Raw genomic sequence first — 18,084 nt, forward strand, 5'->3', positions numbered from 1 at the left:
ACCAAGAACAGTGCTTATACTATTTTACATTATCTAAAAACTCTTCGCCCAAGGCACTTTACAAGCTACCCATACCACAAAGGCAGTTTATTTTATTGAGCTAGAGAGGTACTGAGGAGAGAAAAGAAAGAACCAGAAGTGGACAACCCCTTATACCCTTACAAAAAGGAATCATGGGAATGCTGATGTGTGTTTGAACAGTGCCTAGCACATTGGGGCCCTGGGTGGTAGCTGTAGGCACTCCTACAATACAAATAAATAAATGTTCACTAGACAAAAACAGTATCTGAGCATAAGAATCTCTCTTGAAAATTAATAAATGAGTAAATACTGATGGAACTTAAGTGAGGTTCCAGACACAATATAGTTCAAGCCTAACATTTAGACACATAAGCCATCCCTTGTAATTTGTTTGCTACACAGAGTAAGAACATTTCTGCTATATATACACTGGCTCTGTATTTTCCTTCTCTTTTTCCCACGCTGCTGCTGGTCTAGAGGAAAACTTATTATATTTCTTTTTTAAAAGACGTGCTTTTTTCTTCTGGTATTGTTTACGCACATAGGTTTAATAGGGCATATGCACTGATACATCAAGATTAACTGCTGTTGTGTGAAGTTTAACCTCCAATTCAGTTATAAAGCTTGCAAACCAGACAGTTCTGAAAAGCTGCCACAAGGTGGAGATAGTCTACAACAAGTAGAAATTGTATTTTCAGTTAGAGAAATAAACACATACATACTATAGTTAAAATAACTTTTGATCATTCACATTTGTGTTCTATAGTTGTCCATCTGGGCAAAAAGTTACAAAATTGAAAGTTACCTAAAAGCAGGTTGTAAATTTTGGGATAAGAAGTGGTTACAATCTCATCTATTACCAAGGAATGAACTTGCCTGCAAAAAGGACACTGCCAACTAAATTGTTCATGAAATGGGCATGAAATAGCAGAGGCTACAGGACCCTACTAATGAAGAGTTTAAAATTGTATAGAATTAGGACATAATAGTAGATATGACAATCAAGCCTTTGACTAAGCTGACTCAGTTGTAGCAGGAAAAATTAAACAATATGTTGAATATTTATGAAAAAAAAATGTTTAAAATTATGGCCTTGGTCCCACATGGGTAGATCTCCCAGTCAGCACAAAGCCCCACTGAAGTCAATTGAGCCGAATACATTTCGGTTTGCAGGACTGGGGCTTACAGGAACCTGACGTTGAATAAGAACAGATTTAAAAAATTTATTAAAGCTAAATGTTAACATTTTATAATACACAGGTCAAGGAGAGAGTGTCTGCACATCTGGGTATAATGCTTAAGTTATCCAAAAGTACAAAGTGTGGTTTAAAAATCATACAATATGTATAGTACATAATCCACAATATCCAAGATTAAGGTTAATGAATTCAGTGGTTCAGTTAAAGTATTAGCCTCCAAATATTCAAGTACATCACTCATAAAAGGTAATACTAAGAGTAGCTTATAGTAGTTTTACAAAATGGCCCCTTAATTCCAGGGTACAATGCAAGTCAGCTATCTGTACCTATACTTTTCCACTATAAAGCAGTAGTACTAAGTGCACAGGACAGGAACAACTCCTAAATTTCTAATGCCAATTCTCCTGTAACTCACCCTCTGGCCTTGACAAAAGAAGGCTGGAGATTTTCAAAAGCACCTATGGGATTTAGGAGCACAAGTCCCCGGAAGTCTCTAAATACTTGAGAGAAGGTGGGTGAGGTAATCTCTCTTATTGGACCAACTTCTGTTGGTGAAAGACACAAGCTTCTTCAGGTCATTCTTCAGAATGTCACCTAAATACAAGGTGGAACAAAATGTTTAGTATAAGTAGTTAACACATATACCATTCAAGGTAAAGTGGACCATTAACATCCCTGAAAGACAAAAATAGAACCCAAAAAAGAGCTAGTGGGTTAAAGATTCTTTTAATAAGCCAAAATTCTGTGTTTTATTAAGACCATTATTTTTAGAATCTAGCAAAATACCAATTTACACTCTCAGGCTCATCTTTTGAAGTTGTTGTTCAGGTTTCCTTTGAGGATTAGGACTGAGAGGTCAGATATGGAGTGATTGTTTTGTGAAAAAAGTGTTCACCCACAGGTAATATGGTGGGTTTTATTTTTTATTTTTCTGTGAGAGTTCATTCAAGAATGTGATGATTGTCCGCTTTCACCCACATCAATGTGTGCACTAAATGCCCCAACATGTAGTGATAAGCATGTACAGGACCCATCAATATCAAAAGCTTGTATCTTTCAGCAACAGAAGCTGGTCCAGAAAAAGATTATCTCACCACCATCTTTCTAACATCCTGGAACCAACAGGACTACAACACTCTAAATGCTCTAAGCATTTTTGAAAATCCTCCCCTTAGCATTCAGTTTCTTCATTTGTAAAACAGAGATGCTTTCTTTTGCCAGCAACATATTCTAAAAAATGAACATTTCGTGCAATGTTTCGAGTGTGTAAGACATTAAATATTTCTTACTACATTCATGGTGAGCATTCCATTTTAAGTGAGCTAGTCTACAAATAAAATGAATACAGCTACTCAGCACACCATTAGACACTATTTGGAGAAACATATTGTAATAAGTGTGGGATACAAATTCAAGTCAGTCCAGGAAGAACCTAGATCAGCAACAGAACAGCAGACGTTAGACAGTAGAAGCAAAGTGTATTGATTCTTTGATCCTGAGCATGTTTTCTCCCTGCCTACAGAGAGAAGTGAACCAATATCCAACATTCCTAGGCAGTTTTAACATACAGACAGCATCAATGGGGGGGAGGGAGGAAGAGAAGAGAGTGTGAGAAGGTGCCAGTCTGGGCAGAAAAGTCATCCTAATCTCCACGAGAAACAAGACAAAAGAATAGCAGCAGTCAAGAAACTAAAATCTGATGCTTGGAACAGTGTGAGCCATCAAATTGTTCAGCAGTTTAGTTAGTGAACAAATGATCTTGAGCTCTAAGATCAGTGAAGGGAGGGAAAGTGAGCAAGAAAGGAGATAGATCTGAGTGGAACTCAGGAGATCAAAAGTGAGCAGCTAAATACAGTACACCAAGAATTCTGTGGAAGTCATGAGAGTTTATAGGAGGAAAGATTGTACTTGGCCAGTTGTCAGAAAAAAGTTTCATTACCTGTTTTCTGTATGGGCTCATCTGTTTAACAGGCTGTTTGGAAGCTGGGGCCAGAGAGAAGGTATTGCATTTTGAGCAGGTGAATTGGGGACTGCAATTAAGGAGCAACTGGAACCCAACATACTGATTAATAGACAACAGATGATTGCTTGCCCCTGTTTAGATTCCAACAAAAGGATAGCTCTTTATAACAGCTCTCAAAAGGAGCACAGGGCTGGTCTAGTTAAGCAGATGAAACTGCTTGTATAAAGGTTATTTAAAACCGATATAGTTAAACTAGTGCACAAAGCTATGTGGGCCCTTCAATCAATAAATCTTTCATATCAAATTAGCTTGAGTCAATTAAGAACAAGTTTAAACTAAACCACCATAAGCTACTCCTAAACTAATAGAGTCTCTGCTGTGTTTTGCACTGGTTTAAGTCAGTTTAAAAGCCAATTTATCTTAAACTGGTGCAATACATATTTAGACAAGGCTTAAGACTGCATATGTTCCACATGGTTTTATGTTCCCAACTTTGTGTAAGCTCTAGGATATACCATGTATAGCTGGTTTCTATTTGGGAGTAAAGACACATGCACCTTCTTTGATATACTCTGGAACCAAGTACAAACTGCTGGGATACAATATCAGTGGTGCACTGAGCCACATGCTGCCCCAAGCTAAAGGAATTGCCATCAGCTGTAGAACTGAATTCTGAGGAGTTATTACTAGAGCCCAAAACGAACTGAAAAATGTTAAGGTTATTGAGGGGAGAGAAAAGTTTCCTCTCAAGCACCTTGAGAAAGGGAAATTTACAGTGAGGATGAAGTTTGTAACTGTGTGTAGGGGTAGTAGTGTACGGAGGCAAGATTTTTCCCTTTGAGTAAGTGTAGAAAAAATAAGCTATATTTAACCACATCTCAATCTATGATCAGGGATCTCACATAATGCAGGGTGAAGCCTCCTCAGTCCCGGATAGGCCACCTCTCAGGAAAGTCCTGGGTACTGAAGGAAAGTATGTTGGTAATTCAAAAGACAGCATTCTACCCTTTGATTCGCTATTCTGCCAACATACCAGAAATAGCTTCTTCATTAGAAAGTCTTATGATGAAAAAGGCTCTGGCCCCCTGCAGTACTTAGTTTAGTCCTTGTTCTGGCCAAGTTACAGTTTAGGAATTTTTTCCACTTGCCATTGCCATTGGATATTTTTAACTGCTTGTTTCAAACGGTAGTGTGCTGAACATGGTGAAAAGTGGGCATGTCTTGTGCATTCAAGGGGAGGATGTATTTTAGTCCTGGTAAAACATACAAGTTTGTGCAGCATATTTTTGATCTTCTCTAAATAAAGCATAAGGTATTAATAAATGGTACAGTGCACTACTATATTAGTTTCTTAGTAGCTCCAAATTTAAATCTTAATAGTGTTACCAATTCCAATTTACGCAAATTAAATTCATCCATTTGGTTTACTGGCTACCTCAACCCTGACACAGTGCCATCTAAGTTCAGGTGGTACATGCAATATGCCTGGCTCAAACCTGTGAGACAAATGGGAAGTTCATGAACACATGGGTCACTCAAGCTTTTAAAAGAACTCAACTTTGCAAACTCTTAATTAAATTTTATTAGGAAAATGTAAATTAAAAAGTTTAAAAGGCTGTTATGAACATTTAGAATGGGACTCCAAGATGAACTTTATATAAATGGAGATGTATTAAACAGCATCCAAATTAAAATTTAACATTCATTTTAAAATTGGTAGCCCAAGAAAAATCCCTTATTTTACTAGAATACATAGTGTTCATCCTGCAAAAACTTACCATCTTTCCAGAAAAGATTAAGAAACATTGTTACATTATTGGGAAACAGTGAACTGTGTTATCATTTATACATTCTCACTTTACTGGAAAGTATAATTAACACAATTCCATAACTTATAGCAAATCAGTACTGACTTTTTTCTTGAAGTCATGCAAGCACTAGAGCACACACAGCAAGTGACCACTTGTATTTACACTGATTAGCTTAAGATTAACATCTTAAAATGCTGTGTACATTGCCATCATTTAAAGTGCAAACAATGAATGCTGAATTCTCCTCTCAGAAGGCATAACTGGTATGAAGGGAAGCTGAAATACTGCCATGAGTGGTTATACAACTAACCAGGAAGCTGGCAGTTTATTTGTAGCCCTGTGTTTTAGTGTAATACTTTCCATTGCTTATTACCAGCCAAACATGTATTCCATAGCTTTAGATACAATACTTTCATCTTTCCTTGGGGTTTGTCTGTCAGAAATCACCTGGAAGAAACAAAAAACACTTGGTCATCCAGCATGCATTCATTCTGTTTACATACCCCAGCCCTTAGAATTACTATGACTGTAAAACTGGGCATCTATGGGGCTCAACACAAATTCAACTTCTTGGAATGGACAGATGAGGTAAGAAGCTAGCCTTCTTTAAAAAAGTCATTCTGAAAGCTTTTTGACAGATGGATAAGCTATGTAGGCAAGTTTGAAAAAAACTGCCTTGACAAGTGGGAAAGGAGCAAAGTATAGGTGGAGATGAAAAATGAGTTACGTCTAGAATGATGTGCTGATGTCCCCACTACTCAGTATAGAAACTACAAACATGCATTCAGCGTGTCTTTTTGCTTAGTTGTTTCTGTTGCAGTTTACCTTGAGAAAGTCAAGAAAAATACAAATTCCTTTTCTGGAAACCTGCTTACGTATTTTGTAACCTTTGTCGCTCTCTACCCTCTCAAAATACCTGATAGTCACTAGTGGAAGCTTTATATGCTGTTGCAAGAGGTCTCATTGTAGAAATCCTTGGAGTACTTGCAGGCTGCATCGGTGTGCCTAAGGTTTTTGTCGGTGGCGTGAAGACTGAAGACATGGAGGATGCAGAGCCTCTGTCAAAACTTTCCATCACACTCTTGAAAGAGAGGGGGAATACGCTATTTAAATGTCAATAAACTGGAAGCAAATACTAGGTGCATATCAGTTTAATTCCAGTTAATGCAGTAACTGGATTTGATCCGACAAAAAGTAATAACCCAGTAGCTCAAGTTGGACCAGGACTCTAATAAAGTTGGCATTATGTATTCAATGAAGGAGTATGTAAGATATTTACAGACAGTGTACCAGACACTGAACTATCAGTACATGTTCTATGATGAACATTAATGCACAGAGCAGCAGTAAGAAAAATGCTTAAGAACTGAATGATGCTAGTATAAGCTAGTGAACTAATGATTTACTAGCCTTCAGGATAACATCACGACCAAATTTGAAAACAGTACAGATAACATGATTTTAGTGATTTATAAATAAACTAAAAGCAAGTCTCAACAAGCTTGTATCGGGTCCAACCTTGGGTGTTAAATACCTAAACGTTATGGATTCAAACCTGGGTAGTGTCAACTCAACCCTTCATCCTTCCATGAGTCTACTGCCAAACAATCCTGGGTTATCTGCAGAGTTAGTGATCCGATGGCTTTTTCCAGAACAGAGGTTTATATTTTGTCTTTCCAAAGATTTTTTTTCCTCCTTTTATTTTTTGATTCTGCAACACAAGACAAGCTTCTTGACAGCCAGCCCATTAGAGCTGGGGCAAGAATAGGTCTCAGTGCTGTTTAGAGGATTTTCTGAGCAGAATCGTTCATTCGCCTACTCCCATTCAGTTGTATTTCCCCAGTCCTACATTATTCCTGCTCATCCCTCACCCTCTTTAGTCTGGTATGTAGGTTAACTCTTCCCTTTAGATGGTTTACAGCCACATTTGAACCCTATTACATCTGACAGCACAGTCAGCTCAAGCAAGTATATAGATAAGACTGCCAAGATAGCCAGAGTGCTGCAGGAATTGATGTTTAAACAGGTAGGCATGCTTTCCTCTTAGTGTAGAGGAGACAATTACAAAGTGTCTCTGTACTGTTTTGGATGGGAATATATAGTTGCCAACGTATACATGCTAGCCAAAAACACAAAAAGAATAGCCAAAAAAAATATTAAGTACATCAGAAGCAGGAAGCCTGCTAAACAACCAGTGGGGCCACTGGATGATCCAGATACTAAAGCAGCACTCAAGGACAACAAGGCCATTGTGGAGAAACTAAATGAATCTTTTGCATTGGTCTTCATGGCTGAGGATATGAGGGAGATTCCCAAACCTGAGCCGTTCTTTTTAGGTGACAAATCAGAGGAACTGTCCCAGATTGAGGTGTCATTTAGAGAAGGTTTTGGAACAAACTGAAACTAAAAAGTTGTAAGTCACCAGGACTAAATGGTATTCACCCAAAAGTTCTGAAGGAACTCAAATGTGAAATTGCAGAACCACTAACTGCAGTAGTTAGTAATCAGCGAAGTGTTAATCCTAGTGAATCAAATTCCAACTCGGGTAAATGCATTCTACCCAGCTACATTTCCCCTGCAGTTTTAGATGAATTAATATACCCACTTCACAGCCTTAAGTGTGGTGGAACACTGCTGTACACTATTCTAGTTTCCATATTAAGTCCTCAGATAACAAAGGACTCTACTACTGCAAATTACTGATGTATGCCACCCGATTTAACATATGAATCCTTCCCCCCTTCCCTCCCACCCATCTACATGCTTCTGGAAAAGAAAAAGCAAGGAAGAGACCAAAACAAAGATTACTTATAATTTAATTTGTCATTCCACACAGAATGGATGGCTAACTTACTTTATCTATACAAGGCTTGACTCCAATCATGATAGATTCACCAAAAATCCTTCCGTCTTTGCTTAAGGCTTTCCGGGCTTGCAGTTTGGACTGATACCGAATATGCATCCAGTTTCCTGTATTGGACATCTGTCTCGGTTTTGGTTGGAAGTAGTGAAATTTAGTATTTGAAGAATGAACAAATTAGCATAAGTTTTTAGGAGATAGTCAACATAAGACTTACCACGTGCTTCAATATGTTTCCATACTGTGCAAACTGTAGTAGAATATAGGAAGCAGATGCTTGAGGAAACCTGAAAGCAGTAGACAAGATACTCAAAATGCTGTTCAGTGAGAAACTATTATAGAACACACTAAATATTCTATAATGTTTTGCTGAAATATCTCTCCTTGGCAGAATTCCCAAAAGTACATCATCAGCTGAACTGTTCATTAAGCACTGATTCTGAAACAGTATTTAAGATAACAGAATGTTCTAGATCTTATTGGCTCATCATCATCTACACTTCTGCATGAAGAGAACGATGTGCAGATTTCCTAAGAAAGCCACTTTACTGTTTAGCAGATGTATTCACTTGCTGTCTCCTGGCTTTGAGGATCGAGTCCTGTGATTGCTAGTACTCCAACACAATGTCCTACTGCTGCTTCTTTCTGGCCTTGCACTCCCCACTCTCACCCACTTCCTAAGAAGCAAGTTAAATTTCAGTGTACTGTAGTGTAGAAAATTGAAGTAATTAAAACTCATACATCACTGAAAAATGTATAGTTTGTACATCTATATGTACTGGTACTCAAACAGAATAGCCAAATATAAGGACTTTGCCATTAGATTTCTTCGAAAAATGCTGCAGATCACTCACCCAAATACAGTTACCCAGGTGTCATCAAGATGATCTTCTGAGGTTAAAGAATCTCCTTGAGTGAAGAAAGGATCCAGCTGAGCAGGAGACAGCGTAGTCTTTCTGGGCTGTCCAATACTTGCAGGACTAAATACACCGGTGGCTGCTAAATTGAAATAGGATTGGTTTCAATAAATTGCTACTGTAACTAAGCTAGTCAGAGTAGTGTAGAAAGCTAGGCACTAAGAGTATAAATTTGATATCAAGATGATTTTAGTAGGAAAAATTAGGTGATTTATTTTCATAAAACACAGTAGAACAACATTAACTCACGCTTCAGATTAGTGAAATTTTAAAACACATTGCTAAGCTCTGTGACTGAGCTACTTACCACACCTTTGTTGGCTGCTGCTAGAAATGGGGCCAAATCCTGATCCTGCATCTACTGTGCAGAGGCTACTGTGGGAACAAGAACCCAGCAGAAAGCTTTACAAGACATCGCTGGGTTCATACAAGGAAATGAGGAGACTTTAGAATGGTGGCACCATGTCTCATCCTCCGTAGTATTCCTTAAGAGCAGCCACTTCTGCCTCTGTGTTCAATACAGCAGAAGGAGTTCTACAGCATAGTTCTTGTTCTGGCTGCAGTACTGTAACAACAAATAAGGCAGTACTTTCCTGCTCACATTTATGGCCTGCAAGCGGAAAGAATGCTACTTATTTGCAATGCAAATTTACAAAAAAGTGAAAGAGTTCAGACACAGTTGGCCCTCTACCATGCTAACAGAAGTATAGCAAGCAGTTTGACAGGATGTCTACCTGTTCCAGGGGTTGCTGGCATAGTTCCAACCAATGGACTCTGCATTACAGAATAGCTGGGCTGCATTAAAATACAGAAGAGTAACAAATCATAGCTGCAGGTACATACTGACTATGAAAAGAAAAGACCAGTTTTCAGTCCAATTGTTAAAAATCAGGAGAAAAGGTTAAATTTTTGCCCCAATATCAATTTAAACCAAATATTCTTCTGCGTACAGCTAGTGAAACAATTGTGCAAACCCAGTAAGCGGATCCTAACATGCAATAATTCATATAACCTAGTAAATTCCTTGTATATCCAAATAACTCTCAATTGGTAGATAATGAATGAATGAATGTTTATCCTTGTGGAATAAAGTGCAATTGACTACAGGTCTTCTGACTAAGTATCTAACTCCTATTCCTTTACTCCCCTAGTAACTATTTCATATTGGGGAAACACTGTGAACAGCACATTGCTTATAAATTTGTTCATAAGGCAGTTGCCATCTAGACAGCAACCAATCATCATAAAATAAGGACATTTATGCACACCAGAGATTGAGGGGCCTCTGAACTACTCAAGTAAAAGTCAGCTTTCCTATAAACAGCAATGTTTTGCCAAGAATGAATAAGTATTTTGCATCTATATCCAAAGAACTTCCATAATTTTGAAGAGTTAAGTTAACATAATTCACTGCAACAGCTTAATAAATATTCACAAAACATATCAAATGAGAGGCCTCACTTGTGTCAATCAGTTCTTTAAGTTAATATGTCCCCTTCCCTTCACTCAGTTGTAAACTTCGGCAACATCTGTGATATGACGAGAACACTCAGTTGGATTACAGACCCTTGAATGACTTTTACCCTATGCTACCTATTCTCTTCTTTACCCCCTTCCAAATTGAAACAGAGGATTCAGAAGTTTGACATTTCCTTTTGAGACAGCTAGTTTTTTAAGTAAGGGCTTCAACAATGCCCTTTCAACATTAAAGGCAGCATGTTTTTTCTTAAATACAAAATATAATTAAGAAAACAGAAGTACTTTTAAATGTAACAGGCGCTATTAACTAGAGTGAAAGAACTGGTATGCATTCTGAGAAGTCTCTAGCCCTTCAGTCTACATTAGTGGCTTCTCCCCTTCATAAAAAACTTATTTTCAATTTAAGATCCTTATGCTAGAAAACATGCCTATGTTCTATGCAGAATCAAGCACAAGTCAATAGAGTTAAGTCGGTTCTCTTTAGCAGTAGAAGAGTTTTCTAGTGAAAGTATTTGCTCTCTTATTACGAATCAAGAGACTGAATGACAGGTTACTGAATTGACCTTCCAGAAATCGTACTTCTGACCTGTTGATGATTGCCTGCTTCAGAAACTGAAAGTTTAACCAGGCATTTCACTCAATAGAATTTAACTGAAAAGCATGAAGATGACTTGCTATTGCTGGCAGTGCGCCATTGCTGCAACAGAATGCTGCCACCTCATTTACGCTAATTTTTTGTTGCATTATTGATACCCCCAAAAAATTAAAAATATTTTGTCTTCCTGTATTTTAAGTCTTAATTAAGCTGTGACAAACACGTAAAGATATGTAACCTCTGGTCTGATGTAAGACACTTGACTGTTTTGTTTCAAAAGAAATTCCTTGATTTCCTATTTCGCCCTCCAAAGTCATATGGAGAAAGAAGAAAAAAAACTAAAGGCGATACATGCTAATACTGCAGTGCTTGTCTGTCAGATTAAGCAGCTGGTAACCAGACTAAAGTGAAAATTGAGTTAAGTTAAGATTCAGGAGCTGATGCCCCTCACTAACCAGAGCATGAGAGGCATTAAACACTGAAATAAAAATTGTATGAATTAAATGCCTGCACTCAACCTGGGAAGTAAAGACATTCACTAAGTTAACTCAAGTTTCAGTTTAGCTTTGCAACTAACCTTTAAGATTACCACTTACTGGTTTTCTTGAGGTTAGAGGTGTAGATCCAAGTCCTGGACTAGATAATTCATCATATATACTTCTAACAGGGGGAGCACCACTTTTATCCTTATGAGTAGGAACTACTGGTTGTGGAGGAGATCCACCTGCAACGGAAAGGAGCAAGTAGAAAGCCTATCATTTCCATTTACTCCACCAGATTAATTTTGAACCTCTAGCCTTTTGACATTCAAACACTTAGCAATCATCTGATCAGACTGTCCAGTTAGTTTTTTTAATTGTCCGCCCCACCCCTCCCTCAACACCTAATTTCTATAAAATAAGAACAGACTGTTCAACCACTTGTTTGGACAGTTTTCAGTACACTTGTTTCAGAATCGGATAGATCAAAGGGCCAGATTTTGACACTATCACTCACTCTGAGTAGTACTTTAACTCCTTCAGTTGTCCCACTGAAGTAAATGGGACATTTTACAGAGTACTACTCAACATGAGGAAGGATATCAAAACCCAGTCCCTAATAATTACCCAATGGTCTTCCAGTGGCAATGCATTTGCTGATTATAACATTTAAAGTTATACAGAACACAGCATGAAAAAAATACTATATGGCACAACACTACAGCAATAGGGGAATATATCCGGTAACTTCAAAGATTATATGACACGAGTTTTGATTACTACTATCCACTCACTGAAAGTGAAGTGACTTTAAATTGCGAGTTCTGTTTTGCATTTCTGTGGACACTGTCAGAGTGTGATCTATGTACTTTTTTAGAAAAATAGTATTAATGTACAAGTGTTAATATTAAGCTAGTAATACAAACATCCCAACCCTAATTTGTCACTTGGTTTCATTGTTGATGCTTGGACAACATATGAAATGCTAGATGCCTAATGTATCTGGATATAGTACAATAGCAGGATTTGAGGACTGTTTGCACTAAGATTACCATTGTATGAATGTACAAGAGGATAATCACAGATTTTTTTTTTTAAATAGTCATGAACTACACTTCCTAAAGACGTAAGACTACTCTCCAGGATCAGTTTACAACAACTGCACTGATTTTTGCAATGTCAAAGTTAGAGGAACTTCTAAACCAGGGGTAGGCAACCTATGGCACGCGTGTCGAAGGCGGCACTCGAGCTGATTTTCAGTGGCACTCACACTGCCCGGGTCCTGGCCACCATTTTAATTTAATTTTAAATAAAGCTTCTTAAACATTTTAAAAACCTTATTTACTTTTCATACAACAATAGTTTAGTTATATATTACAGACTTATAGAAAGAGACCTTCTAAAAATGTTAAAATGTATTACCGGCACGCGAAACCCTAAATTAGAGTGAATAAATGAAGGCTCGGCACACCACCTCTGAAAGGCTGCCGATCCCTGTTCTAAACCCATCTAACCCAAATCCATTTAGATGTTCCTTTTCATTTTCTTCTAATTTCTAATGTTATTTAACAACTATATTTCCAGTTACCTCTAGCTGTTTTATGGCAGAGTAACAATGTAGTATTCACAACGGTCATTTTATGTTAACCAACTGCACTACAGCATGAAACAGAACACATCATGAGACTTTAATCAACAACAAAGGGCCACGGGAGATTAAGACATCTATATGAGTAATCATCAAGGATTTTGAAACATTTAACTGCATGCACACCTTAATCTCATTATCATTGCTCAAATTATCTTTTCCCTCCAATTGGTAACATTTGCGTTAGGTCATAAACTAGATTGTAAGCTCTTTGGGGCAAAGACTAACTGCCTATGAATTTATACAGCATTAACCAAAACAGGGCCACAAATCTGACTGGAGCCACTGGGTGCCACCACAACACAAGGATATAGTAAGAGTAGCTCAAGAAATTAAACTGATTTAAAGAAACTTGATGCCACCCAAGAGAACATTTACATGGGCATGCTCAAGAGAATAGTTATGCACGTGGAACTTGGTAAGTCAACAATATCTAAACTAAACTTCTATTGCTATCCAATTCAAATGTATTTCTCAATCCTGCACTACAAGACTCCCTATGAATGAATTATTTGTGAGCCGCAGAAAGCAGCGGGTATATCTATACATAAATTGAGGGGGTTGATGGGTATACACTTGATAGCTCTACTAAAGCTATTGCCTTAAAGCAGGTGTGTTCCTTCAACAGATAGCCAGCCACGCATGCTCTGAGGACATCAGGCAGGATGGTACTTGGGCAGCTAGTTCAAGACTCTGCTTGTACTGTTGTAGCCACCATTTTTTTTTTTTTTTAGGTGCTTGTTCAAGCCGAGCTAGCACATGTACATCTACCTGAGCTGGGAATCACACTTCCCAGCTTCTGGTTAGACATACTCCAAAAGTCCTCCAATCATTTATACTGTAATAGCTCAAAATGTCCAGAAGTTGCTATAAAGAACTATATAGAGCATCCACAAATTAATGCCTCTAGGTTACTCATCTCTTAAATTAACCCAAATTTAATATGACATGTTCAATCTTGCCCCATTTTGGGTCTTGTAGTTAAGACTATCTGATGGCTTGCCTCCAACCATCCCTCAAGACTTAGATGGAAGCTCTACTTTCACTGTCTTGCAGGGTGTCAAATTTGTGGCAATTTATTCCCTATTGCAGTAACTCCTAATTTTGGAGGATTAAGTTAAATCTACATTGTTATTCTACATTTGTGTTGGTAATTTTCTGAAGAGTTTGTATTTTAAGAAAATCAGGAGCCCCAAGTCCTTAACAGACAACGCAACATAAACTGCTGAAATTCCTATTTATGCACATTTTAAAAAACTAATCAATTAGTTAATTAGCTGAAAGTAACAGCACATTTCAGTCCAAAGTGATATTTAGACCAGTTATACTGAAATATTGACACAATAGCTCAAAGGGGACAGAACATGTCAGTACTGCATTCTGCACCTTTAACCCCCTCCTCCATAATGGAACCTTTGCCCAGTGGCACTAGCGTGCTAAACCCAATAAGTACTCACACTATACCCATGCAGTTGATTCAGTGAAACAAATACTTCCTACTTCATCTGGAACATTGAATACATTGATTTAGAGATGTAGAAGCTGGTAAGTGTGTCTCAGGAAGGGAGAAAAGTTGACACAGTATTGCATTCCTTTGGGTAAGAGCAGAGAGAGGGGTAAAGCCTCTTCCACACACCCAAATGTCAGGATGGAGAACAGAGTCACACAATTCTCCCAGTAGCCAGGAAGGAAAACAGTAGATATACATTACTTACTACGTGCCTATGTAATCAGTAATGCCTATGTAATCAATAATTTTCCCATATATCCCCAATTTAACTTGACAGCTTTCATCTAATGGAGCTAATAGGCACCTCACAAAAACAAAGAGTCAGAGACCGTGACATATTCTGAAAAGGATTTTTAATTCTTCCCCAATGACAGTTTTATCTATGTACAATTTCTCAAGCAGATTTACTAGTAATGTCTTCCTTAAAAATACAGTATTTTAAAATCAAGAGTTTCCAAAAGCTTCATTTTATTTGTGCTAGCACAACAGATCACTGCTTTGATCAAACAACTTCCCAACTAGCAGAGGAGCTACTTTTACCAGCAATCTACCTGTGGGAAACCAAACTCCCTTTAGTATAGATTGAATTAGGGACGTAAACAATATAATTTTAATTGTTTAACTGGTTAACCAGTTAACCGAGGCCACTCCAGCTGGCCCAGCTCTGGCCAACTTGATGCAGGCAGTAGAACTACCTTTTTGACTGCATGATGGTGCCATCTGTAACAAGCCTGCCTAAGGTCTTGATCACTCATAGCTGGTCTGCAATTAAAATTTAGGTTAACATAGCTATGGTGCTTAGTATTGTGATAAATCCACCTCCAGTGCTGACCAGCATAGTTACCTAACCTCTAGTGATGGAGATGCTTCCATCAACCTAGCTACTGTCACTTGGAGAGATAGTGTTCCTAAAACTACAGAAAATCCCTGTCACTGTAAGCGGTGTCTACACTACCACAGCATGCCAGCATAGCCATAGCTATATCACTGTAGTCCCCACACTGTAGATATACTTAAAGGAGTATGGGAAAAAGCAAACTGACAGCTGAGCATCTTGATTTACTGGAATCTTCTAGAACACTCTATGTATATCTTTACTTGTGTACCACACCATAAATCCACATGGGTGTTTACAATGTACATTAAAACAAGATAAACATATGGTTACTTTCCTGAAGATTTTACACTCTAAACAAATTTACAGAAATTAAAAAGGGAATGTGGGAGGGAGCATCCACTCATTAAACCTCCTTCCTCAGAGGAAAGATGCTCAGCCATGTAAGCCTCTCCCTTAAACAAAAGTATCATATCTATTAACACTTTCCACAACACTTCTCCCACCTTCAACAAAGCAAACAACCAACCCTCATTAAATACTTGTGTAAATAAACCCCCACTTTTTCCTTTTTTTAAAGTCAAGCTAATTCCATTTCTTCATCCTCTAATAAGATTTTTGCTACTCTAGCTGGCTGAGCACTGAAAACGCCTAATCCTAGAAAGGCTTCAGATGTTCGGAAAATCAGTTATTGGGGTTTTTTGGATAGTGTACCCTCTGACCAGGAAAGTGAATTTGATCATACTTTGCTAGAGCTATTTATGCCAGCACTATACTATTTCATATCAATAAAAATCCCTACATGCTAAAATTTTTATTTCTCAAGTTGCTTTCACTTTACCAGTTATATTAATTAGCGCTTTAAAATATTTGACCATTTATGACCACTTAACTGACCAATTATTTTTGACAAGTCAAATGTCCGACCTCAGATTGAACCTATGCCAGCAGAAACTCACATTATACTTCTTGAGGAAATTTTGTTAGATGGAAACAATCACAGTTAAATCACCGTGAAACTTGTTAAAAAAGTATATGCAATAACTGGCTATTCAAACTAATTTGAGTATGTCTGAGGCCATCTTTAGCAACTACAGTTTGGAAAATGATGGAGACTCAAATCTGAACAAAAAAATCACTGGACTGGTAAATCAAAGCTAGCCTTTTTTAAATAAAAAAAATACACAGCTACTTCTACAAAAGTCTTCATAGTAAAATGTATTCACCTGTAAGTAAAGGAGACCTCATTTCCATCACACCAACAGAAGGGCCACTTAAAGAGCGAGGTTGTGGAGTCATTGGAGCTGGTAAATCGCCCATTAAAAATCCAGGTAAGAACTGAGCTCCAGCTCCTGGCTTTGGAGAGGTGGGGGAACCAAGAGTCATTGGTTCAGCTCCTGTATTAGTAAAACAAAATTTAAGAATCTAGACATCTTTGTGATTCAACATACCACAGTTCTTAAGGATAAAGAATTCGTCTGATGGAAAATTACGAGAAAGTTAAAATTAGTGCTGTGAAATTGATATGAAAGAACTTTCCTCATTACGGATTTACTTTTATAATCAGAAACAATACCAGCTAAAACTGCATGTTCAGTGACCACAGCAGCTGTTATTTCTTATCACTTTAAAGAAATAATAACCAACTTTACATATTACTTTCCTCCTGCTCCTCGTTTCGTTTTGCAGCACAGAGCGCTCACACTGTAGGGATGGAGCCAGGAACTTCTAGGGCCTAATCCAGCCCCCCTCCCTAGCTCGGTGCGTCGCCCGGCCCAGTCACGTCACTGCACAAGTGACAGCCGCTGGGGGCCGGATGTTTCAAAGTAACGAAGCATCCAGCGCCCACGGGCCGTTAACGATCTGACGCTGCGCTGCTGTAGCTTGTGTGTGCAGCTTTCAGCCACGACGTGCGGAGCGTGGTGACTGGCACCGTCCGGACAGGAGAGGAGCGCTCCCCGGCGCTGCGATCCCGCAGCCATGATGGGTCCTGCCCCAGGCCAGCCCCGCAGCCGCTCTCGCACCAGGGAGCTACAGGCGCTGCCAGGCCTGTACGCAGCTGCACCCCTCGGATCGCCGCCCATCACGGCAGCGCTAAACGCCGGGACACGGGAGAGCCAGCGCGGCCTTGCGATACCGTCACTGGCCAGGTGGAGAGCGCGGCCAGGGCCGTGCAGCGCCGCACACGGCGGGGAGCCAGGCCGCTGACACGCCGGTCCCTCCCTCTTCCCGGCCGCGACTTGCCCAGCACCACCCGCCGCGGTAACACCCGGAGCCGCCCCAGCCCCGCGACACCCTGTTTACCGGCCGGCGGCAGCTCCATGGCGAAAGCGGCCATCACGCTGCGGGCCCGGAACCGCGAGACACGAGCAGCAGCCGCCGCGGCGAACACTTTCACATAGAGCGGAAATTCGGTCCGCCGCGGGGCGCGCTAGGGTGCGTCACTTCCTGCCTTGCCCAGCAGCCATCTTGGGGAGCGTGACGTGAGAGCAGGAAGAGGCGTGGTTACAGTGACGGTGTCGCGCTCAGACATTCGCTTCGCCGCTAGCCAAGGCCCTATCCCCGCTTCAGCGTCCTGGTCCGTACTGACCCTGGCCCCTCGGCCGCGTTACACCGGCAAGATGCCTCCTGCTCCGAGATGGTGAGACTGTAACACACCCACCAACCAGCACATGGCCACCGTGAGACTGTAACACACCCAACAGCCACCACATGGCCACCGTGAGACTGTAACACACCCAACAGCCACCACATGGCCACCGTGAGA

At 39.5% G+C, this 18,084-nt stretch overlaps 1 protein-coding gene and 1 long non-coding RNA gene across 6 annotated transcripts; both read right to left on the reverse strand.

Moving 5' to 3' along the window:
• Nucleotides 1-631: 631 nt before the first annotated feature.
• Nucleotides 632-2,063, reverse strand: LOC115659614. Its single transcript, XR_004002609.1, has 2 exons — nt 1,636-2,063; nt 632-691 (listed from the first exon to the last, which is right to left on the reverse strand). It is a non-coding gene; the product is annotated as an uncharacterized LOC115659614 (long non-coding RNA).
• Nucleotides 2,064-4,747: 2,684 nt separating this feature from the next.
• Nucleotides 4,748-17,773, reverse strand: NUP35 (nucleoporin 35). 5 transcript variants are annotated; one of them, XM_030580026.1, is made up of 9 exons: nt 17,622-17,769; nt 16,544-16,714; nt 11,442-11,569; nt 9,506-9,566; nt 8,709-8,850; nt 8,072-8,141; nt 7,849-7,977; nt 5,911-6,075; nt 4,748-5,441 (listed from the first exon to the last, which is right to left on the reverse strand). In XM_030580026.1, exons 1-9 carry the CDS (start codon nt 17,653-17,655, stop codon nt 5,364-5,366), a joined length of 978 nt encoding a protein of 325 aa, XP_030435886.1. In that variant the 5' UTR covers nt 17,656-17,769; the 3' UTR covers nt 4,748-5,363. The 5 variants fall into 5 exon arrangements, with proteins under 5 accessions (XP_030435886.1, XP_030435885.1, XP_030435887.1 ...); XM_030580025.1 differs by having other exon boundaries at nt 8,709-8,853; nt 17,622-17,768; XM_030580027.1 differs by lacking the exon at nt 17,622-17,769 and adding an exon at nt 16,981-17,422 and having other exon boundaries at nt 8,709-8,853.
• Nucleotides 17,774-18,084: the final 311 nt, after the last annotated feature.

Source organism: Gopherus evgoodei, chromosome 11 (assembly GCF_007399415.2).
Source record: "Gopherus evgoodei ecotype Sinaloan lineage chromosome 11, rGopEvg1_v1.p, whole genome shotgun sequence".
Lineage (NCBI taxonomy): Eukaryota > Metazoa > Chordata > Testudines > Testudinidae > Gopherus > Gopherus evgoodei.

What these genes read in the sequence shown, in the direction of transcription:
- NUP35 (XM_030580025.1), bottom strand. Translation starts at nt 17,655, where the DNA reads ATGGCCGCTTTCGCCATGGAGCTGCCGCCGGCCG. An exon ending in GAAACATATTGAAGCACGTG is followed by an intron (nt 7,978 to 8,071) that starts GTAAGTCTTATG and finishes AAACCGAGACAG; the next exon opens with ATGTCCAATACAGGAAACTG. An exon ending in CTTCCACTAGTGACTATCAG is followed by an intron (nt 5,442 to 5,910) that starts GTATTTTGAGAG and finishes TGTTTCTTCCAG; the next exon opens with GTGATTTCTGACAGACAAAC.